Source organism: Pteronotus mesoamericanus, unplaced genomic scaffold, assembly GCF_021234165.1.
Source record: "Pteronotus mesoamericanus isolate MK-2021 breed Mesoamerican mustached bat unplaced genomic scaffold, CSHL_Meso_final contig_68, whole genome shotgun sequence".
In the NCBI taxonomy this organism is placed as follows: Eukaryota; Metazoa; Chordata; class Mammalia; order Chiroptera; family Mormoopidae; genus Pteronotus; species Pteronotus mesoamericanus.
In genome coordinates, this window is record NW_026555234.1 from 25793921 (window position 1) to 25802315 (window position 8395).

General features: G+C 52.8%; 1 protein-coding gene across 1 annotated transcript; it reads right to left on the reverse strand.

Annotated features, from left to right (window-relative positions):
• Positions 1-721: 721 nt before the first annotated feature.
• PHOX2B (paired like homeobox 2B) lies at positions 722-3478 on the reverse strand. Its single transcript, XM_054582254.1, has 3 exons — positions 3238-3478; positions 2204-2391; positions 722-1246 (listed from the first exon to the last, which is right to left on the reverse strand). Exons 1-3 carry the CDS (start codon positions 3476-3478, stop codon positions 722-724), a joined length of 954 nt encoding a protein of 317 aa, XP_054438229.1.
• Positions 3479-8395: the final 4917 nt, after the last annotated feature.

Consider the following 8395-nt stretch of genomic DNA (forward strand, 5'->3'; position numbering starts at 1 on the left):
GTCATCTTGGCCGCGGTGACAATCCGCAGGAGTCTTCACCGAAGCGGCCAGAACCCCAGGACAGGAGGGGAAGCGAGAGTGGAAGGCTCCCCAGTCTCCCCTGGGGAGGAGCCCCAAGGGAGTCTGTGCCGTCAGGAGGGCGCCAATTTAGGGGTTCACGAGATGGAGCCCGCAGACGGTGCCCGCTGCAGCCTCCCCTCTTCCCCCCTTTACCATTGTTCCCCTTCGATTTTAAAACATTTTTAAAAAATGATTGCTGCCTTCCCTGTTTGTGTGTTTTTTTTTTTTAATTATGGGGGATCTTTTGTTTATTTTTCTCTGTTTCTAAGCAAGACACTGAGTTGGTTGTGCCCCTATCCATCTCTACCTGTCACCTGCTCGGGCCACAGACACACATTCCCAGAGACAAACATACACGACACGCAGACACAGCCCCCTGAGAGTGCCCCCGAGTCCGGGCCGCGTGGTCACACCTCCCGTCTGCGCGGCCCTGGGGCAGGTGCGAAGCCAGGGAAGTTTTTGTTTCGTGTGGGGGTTCAGGATGGGGGTGGCAGTGGGGTTGACATGGGGGCGACGCCGTTTTCTCTTTATTCTTATCGCGATTACTTTAGGCTCTCCAGGAAAAAGCCACGGCAGCAGCGACGACCATAGCCTCGGGCCTACCCGCTCGCCCGCTCGCCCGCCCGGCCCTGGCCGGCCGCCGCCGCCGCCCAATCCCCGATCAGAACATGCTGCTCTTCACTAAGGCGGCTTTGGCACCGTTGGGTCTTTGGAGCGAAGATAGGACGCTGGCGAAGGGACCCCCGAGTGAATCCGGGATGGAGGTGATGGGGCCGGGGCCGGGAGCCCAGCCTTGTCCGGGGCCCGCGGCCGCACCTAGGCCTCCCGCCGCCGCCAGGCCTCCGGCCGCAGCCGCCGCCGCCGCTGCCGCTGCAGCCGCCGCCGCCGCCGCCGCCGCGCCGCTCTTGCCGGGCTCGCCTCCCGGGCCCCCGGGCCCCGCCGCCCCCGGGGCTCCTGCTGGGCTGGGCCCGCCGCCGCCGCCGCTCGCGCCGCAGCTGGGCGTGGGGTTGGGGTTGGGGCCCGGGCCCCCGGTGCTGTCCGGGTCGGTGCTTTTGGCCTCCTTGCTCTCGTCGTCCCGGGAGGAGTCGGACTTCTTGCCCGAAGAGCCGTTTTTGGCCGCGGCCGCTGCTGCCGCGGCCGCGCGCTCCTGCTTGCGGAATTTGGCGCGGCGGTTCTGGAACCACACCTGGGCCAGACGAGAGGAGAGGCGGCGAAGCAAGGGAGAGAAAAGCGGGGAAAAAGAGAAAGACAAGCGCGAGTGAGAGGGTGCACGTTCCATTTCAGTTTGTTTTAAATTCCGCGCGCCGCGGGTACCCCCATGCGCACCCAGCCCACCAAGTCTACCCCCACCCCACGCACAAATTTCCTTCGGGTGACTTGAGCATGCCAAGGAAACGGCACCTTGCAGGAGAGGTAAAGGGACGGAGTTTCCAGAGAGGCGCTAAAATGTAGCCCTTAATTTGGCCGACCTTTGCTCAGTGTACTTTATGAGCCACTCCAAACTCGTCATCGCCCCTAGGCCTGAATTCTAAAGTTAAATAAACCCTCACTGGTAGGAGGAGGAGAGGATCTCTAGGTCTGGTGCTGGCTGCACACCCTGACTTGTGGGCCTAGAGAAGCGGGCGGTGGTGCGCGCTGCCCCTCCACTGGGGGGCTCACGTGGAGCGGCGCCCTGTCCCTGAAAGGTTAGAATAAGCCTTAGCTCTTGACCTTCATGGTGTCACAGCCCCTTTGCGAACCTGATGCAAGTCACAGTTCCAGGGAAAATGCACCTACACTCTATGGCTCCAAGTTAAAAGCGCTTGAATTAGGAGGCATTTGGCAAAAAATATTTCTAATACGTAGGCAACGTCTGCACTCTTCCCAAAGGGTACTTTCCGACTGCTTCTGCATCGCTGGCTGTGGTGGAAAACACTTTGCAACTGTGGGTGTAAATAGGCTACAGAGCGCGGGCCCTAACCCTTCCTCCTGCGCACAACCGCTCCAAACTTGGCCTCTCTAGTCATCCCTGAGCCAAGGACCCTTCTCAAGAGAGGCCCTGGGGTTCGGAACCTCCATCAGCACCTACCACCCGCTACCTCGTCCACCTCGTCCCTCCAGGACGGGGGGAGACCAAGCCTGGTAGTTTTCCGGGAGCGCGTACCTGGACTCGCGCCTCGGTGAGGTCGATCTTCAGGGCCAGTTCCTCCCGGGTGTAGATGTCAGGGTAGTGCGTCTCCGCGAAGACCCTCTCCAGCTCTTTGAGCTGCGCGCTTGTAAAAGTGGTGCGGATACGCCTCTGCTTGCGCTTCTCGTTGAGGCCGCCGTGGTCGGTGAAGAGTTTGTATGGAACTGGGGATAACAGAGAGGGCAGAGTGTGAGCAAAAACAGTCTGGAGAGCACGGGCCGTGGAGCCGGAATGTGGGGACTTCAAGATCAGGTGTTACTGGAGCCGCTACCGGCAACAGAGCAGGAGAGTGGCCGAGAGGAGCTGCCGAGAAAAACCGGGTAGTTATGGAAGGACACTAGCGCAAACTTCGTTCGGGGTTTGGCGAGGTCCCTCCTGGCACGAGCGCCTTTGGGTGGGTTCAGATAGAGCATTGGAAACCCCTGAGAGCCGGGACGAGGGGTAATGCGTTGATGAGGGAAAACAACGAGAGAGGAAAAAAGTCCGAAAACATCAGTCGGAATATCAAGGAACCAGGGAAGAAGTTACCAAACACTTTCAACTGGTGGAACTTTTCAATTCTCAGAAGTTGACCCACCCCAAAAGTTGGGGGAAAGTGTGGCAAAATAATAATACTAAATTAAAGAAATAATCGTAAAAATGACCAGCCAAAGAGGTGTGAGCTACTGTCGGTTCCTTAAAAAAGAGACACTGCCAGTAATGAGCTTTACTCTTTGTTATTTAATTATTTTCTAAGCTTTACGTCTCATCGCAAAGTAAATAAATTATGCCTATCATTTTGGCAGCTTAAGATAATTTTGTTGGCGGTTCGGGTGTGACTAGGATAGTGTAACCCTGTAAGTGAATTACCCCTCCCTGCAATCGCTTCTAACGTGATAAATTCTTTCATTTGTGTAAGCAAATTTCGTTTGGTAAATACTAAACACATTTCCATTTTCAAATGCAATCAAGGCTTCCTATATACGAGACGAAAGGCAGCTTCCTCCACTGAGAAAGCTAGAGGTCCTTACCTGCGGCGTACGGACTGCTCTGGTGGTCCCTGAGGGTGCCGAGGCTGCAGGATCCCGGCGTGAGGGACGGGCAGCCGGACGTGGCCCCAAAAGTGGTCCTGATCGGGTTATACTGGAAGCCACTGGCCTGGCTGCAGGAACTGAAGTCAGCATAGGCTGAAGCCAGGCTCGAGGTGTCCATCCCGGCCATACAGGACTCGTAGGCAGAGGAATTGAGGTAAGAATATTCCATTTTATACATTGAAAAGGCTCTGGATGGCTCAGCCCAGTGGAAAAACGAGATAAAAGATGGGTATGGAGAAGGTGGCTGGAGTGGGGAGATGTGCACAGCTCAACGCCTGCCTCCAAACTGGCCTCCTTACTACCAGCAGAGCCTAGTTTTATGAAAAAGCCTCCTATGAGATGCCTTGTCTGAGGTCTCTAGAGCATATAGTCCTCATAATAAACTTGGCTCTTTCCACTTGGACAATAGCAAAGCGGTTGGTCTTATTGCTGGCGCTTTTTACATGACAATAACTCATCCGTCTATTGGGCTGGCACTGGGGAACTGAGCTGTCCAACCTCCCTATCATTGATTCCTGCATCTCTAATTAGAATTTAATACCACACCATTACGCACTGAGCCCCTGATCCTCCCTTCTAACCAGCTCCCTGCCCTTTAATTCAATCACACTACTTGGAAATAATGAAAGTTGGGTGACGATTCTCCCTGATCCAATTTCCCCAAGCTTTTAAGCCTTTTTAACTGATCATATACCTTAGGCATAAATTGAGATAGTGTGTATGTTTTCTCCCTTCTTCGTCCTCTTTTTTCCCCCCTTGGTTAGGAAGAAGAAACCTTGATGTCATAGAAAACCTGTTTTGTAAGAGTGTTACACGCTCAATTTAACAACAAGCCTACCCCCCGAAGTGCATGAAATGGTATAAAGGACTGGGACATTGGCGAGACTCTTACAGGCGCCCTGTAACATGGAGTAAGTGGGCCGAGGGGGTTTGTGTGAACGATAAGCGGATTTCTTTAAAATACACCTGGTAGAGGGGGTTAAAAAAAAAAAGAGCATCTTATAAATTGCATTTCTTGTCGTGGCTTAATGTGCTTTTCTAGAGACTCCGCTTACAGGGCCGCTTTTAAAAAAAAAAATAAAAGAACAACGCTCTTGAATGTAAAACATCTGGATTTTCAACCGATGGCTTCTTTGCACTGGGTTCTGTCTTTCTGTCTTAGTGTGAGGTGTGCGTTTCGTTGGTTTGCAGGTTCGGTGCTGTTGTTCGTTTTAATTACGCCATAACTAGCAAGTGGGCTTGAAGTGTTCCCCAGTGCGTGTCGTCCACCCCTCTCGGGCTCCCTCCCTCTCTTTTGTCGCCTCCACTTCTTCAGGTGCCCACAGTCCCCCACAGACCCCAGGCTTCTAACAGAGGGCCGCTGTCCGCTGCCTTCTGGGTTCGCTGACCGCGGTGAGCCAAAGCCTTGCTCTTTAAATGCCCAGGCTCCAGGTCGGGCACTCTGCTGGCCCAGCTAACTCCTCGGGCGCTTGGGTGCTAGCAGCGAGTCACAGACAAAGAAGCAAACGGTGATTTGTGGACCTCGGTGGCCCCATGATTTAAGCGGAGGGTAATTTTCATTTGGTTCGTTAGGCTCTAGCAGAATAAGGGAAAGTATTTCATTAAATCCTTCCTCTCGGTGGACAAGAGGGGGAATGCTTAGTTGAATCGCCGTGTGGTGTAAACAAACCCTGGATATTTTATATGAATTAAATGTGTAGATAATTAGTTTTATTGCATTCATTACCCCCTTTATGTGCTCTGTAACAAGTCAGTAATTAAAGTAACAAACTCATAAAGTCTTTATAGGGGCATTTAGGCGTTCAGTGTTTGCCAAACTAAGTGGTTTAATTCGATGCTAGTGCCGGGGAGTGGATGGGCGCCCGCTCTCCGCTGCCACCGTGCTTTATTGCGCACTAAACTGCAGCGGACGCTGTAATGGATTAAACAGAGACAGCGGCCCCCCAGCCCTGCGCCTCTCCGCCGGGTGAGTTTCAGCCTGGTCTCAGGTGATGGCGCGTCCTCTGGACTTGAGGAAGCGCTGCTGGCGCGAGTGCAGGCAGCGGGACGCGCCGAGGAGCCTGCTGATAGTTTTATGGGGAGGGCTGATAGTTTTATTGCAGTTGTATGTTGTACAATGCGTATTTGATAAAGAAGGGCCCTTGGTGACCAGTGTGTACTTTTTTGTGCACGGGGGTGAAATGAAAATAAATGTATACAAGGTTTTACTGCGGCGGGAAACAAATTGCAACGCTCTAAATGGTTTTTCTTTATGGTCACCAGACAAGAGGAGAAAAGAGATGCAAACATCTGTCTTCAGTCCCCTAAACCTAAAGGCCAGCAAAGACGGATGTGAATCCAAGTGTTATTACAGTGGGGATTTATCTTTATTTATCCCGCTCTCATGAATATGAATCTGCTTTTGGACCGGGAGGCGGCTATGCCCCTTCGGACGCTACGCATGGAATTCCCCCACCCTTATCCTCCCCCCCCCCTTCAGGGAGGTGGGGGATAGGTTGTCAGGCACCAGGCTGAGACTGTCCAAGTTTCTGAAATCCCTCGGACTTTGCGGTGGGGTGCGCTGCCCAGACCCCGCCGCCCCAGGCCTGCCCCCGGGGTATGTGAATGCGGGGAACGGGCCTGAGTAGGACCCCTTAGCCCGCTGACCTCCTCCACCCCCGCTTCTGTGGAGTGTAAGCTCGTTTCTCTATAGAATAGAATGACTTGCGTGGCCGGGAGGGGATGCGTCCTGGCTGCAAGGCCTGTGCTTGGCAATAACCAGGCCCTCACCCCTCTTGGCGCCCACTCCTCGGTGCACCTTGGCTGTGTCTCCGCCGGGTATAGAGCGTGCGCTCGGCCCAGGAAGCCTCACACTGGCCCCGCGCCTCCGGGGCCCTACACCCGAGCCAAGTGCGAAGCGGTTCGGCCTAGGGTCCTGACTGGCAGTCTCCAGGCCCTAAAACCACCGCGGTGGAGGCGGGCCGTGCAGCTGGAGTGTGTGGGGAGCTGGGAGGAGCAAGATTTATTTGGGCAGCTTTTGAGGATGCCCTTGGGTGAGGATGTTGAACTTTGGGATTTAGTCTGTGCGGGAGGAAGTTCCCGTTTGCCGGGGACTTTGGGGTAGGCAGTGCGGTGAGCAGCTCAGGAGAGCTGACGTTGATGAGGCTTTTGAAGATGACACTGGGAAAAGCCGTAGGAGCGGGGCCAGGACTCCGCCACCCGGCGGGGGCGAGGGATATGCGAGGTCCCGGGGGTGGGGCGGGGGGTGCGAGGGGCAGGCTGGGCCGAGGCCTGTGCTGGGTACCACCTCGCCCGCCGCGGGCTCCCTCTCCCGGCGCTGCACTCCGGGGCTCGCGAGGGCCTCGGCTCCCCGCCTCCGCCAGCCACCGGGCCGGCCCTCTCCCAGGTGCCGGGGCCGACCGCGGTCTCCGGTCTCTCTCCAGGCGCCCCCTGGTGCCCGGCCTCGCCCGCTCGGGTGCCTTCTTTTTGTACCAAGAGACCTCTAAGCGCCGGGACGGCACGGTCCGGTGAGCAAACTCGCTCGACTTCATTTTCCCCTTTGTAGGCCTTGTAGGTTTATTTTGTTCAGTGTCACCGTCTCTCTCCGCATCCCACCCCACCCCCCACCATCCATAGCCCCTTGTCCCCTTTGCCCGTCTTTTGTGGCCCGGGGTCCTGCTTCTGCTCCAAAGATGAAAGGCATGTGGGGCCAGGCCGGAGCCCCAGCCCCAGCGCCCTGTTTTGTTCGAGTTGTGCTTTCTACACGCGAGCTCTCCCCTAAAAGTTGTACCAAATGGTTAATTTAATTATTCCAACTATAGACCAACTGCTTCAGCAGCCTCCACCACGCGTCTGGGAGGAAAAAAGAAACCATCTATAAGAAATAATCTAATAAAAGTGAAGTGTAGAAAAACCCCTCCTGATTTTCAACCGGCACAAATAGAATTAGAGCTTCAGCATCCTTTTCCCAAACAGACCTTTTGTCCAGATCACAACTTCAGCCAACCAGCAATGTGTACAGTGCCTGCTATTTATTTTAATAGAGGCGGGTGGGTAGCGAGATGGATTGATAGATAAATGGCCACATGGATAGATGGATGGTTGATCCATCTTCCTCTGACTTTCTTTTCTTAATATGTGTACACGGCTGATTTTTTTCCCCCTGCTGATTTTTTGAATCAATAATGGAAAGGCAATGTTATGTGGTAAAAGAGAAAAAAGGAGGGGAAAAAGGTCATTTAAAGCACAAAAAAAAGGGAAGAGACTACCAGCATATATACCATGAGAAAAAAAAATGTTTACATGCTACCCAGTACCAAATGAAAAAGGTTGAAAGTTTAAAAGAAACTTTTCTTTCCTTTTCTTCGCCATTCATAGGAGGGTTTCTTTTTCTTCTTCTTTTTTTCCTTGAAAGTCAGAAAGAATGTTAGAAGACAAGGAAACAAAACAGCAAACAAAATGCCATTGTATTGTAGTAGCAATTCATGGGAAAACGCTTGTCAGCCTCCTAATGCTTCACTCCTAGGAGGCTGTTTTACCGCAGGCGAAGCACAATAACATGGGAATGAATAAAATATTAAATACCAGTGAGAGTTTCAGAGGAATTTTCTTTTTGATTGCTTTATTTGAGGCTGCATCCAAATTATTCCCCCACAGCGAGGCCACTGCCTGGCAAAGACTCAACTCAGAACCAACAGTTCTCTCAACCACAGAATTAAAAGACAAGATTTGCCCTCAAGTTTCTAAAACACACACACACACACACACACACACACACGTGCGCGTGCGCACGCCAAGAAAAGAAAAAGTTTCTGCAAACAGCAGCCTTTTTCACTCACCTGCACCAAGAAAATTACCTGAATTTATTGGGACACCATTTCCCCAGAACATAAAGCAAACCAACTACAGCATTCCCAGGCATGAAGATCACTGATGTAGTTATTCTCCTAGCGTTTTAGAATTTTTGCCACATTTTTCATTTGCTTAGCAACCATAACGCACACGTTTCATAATAGAGACTTTGTATTCCTGGTACCTAACCTTGTGGCACTGTGAGACTAGCAATTATTAACTGATTGACAATAGTGTATGCAAAGCAATTAACACAGTACTTGGC

Coding starts and splice junctions, on each gene's coding strand:
- PHOX2B (XM_054582254.1), bottom strand. CDS start 3,478: ATGTATAAAATGGAATATTCTTACCTCAATTCCTCTGCCTACGAGTCC. Junction 2,392..3,237: donor GAGCAGTCCGTACGCCGCAG/GTAAGGACCTCT, acceptor TGTTATCCCCAG/TTCCATACAAACTCTTCACC. Junction 1,247..2,203: donor TCACCGAGGCGCGAGTCCAG/GTACGCGCTCCC, acceptor CGTCTGGCCCAG/GTGTGGTTCCAGAACCGCCG.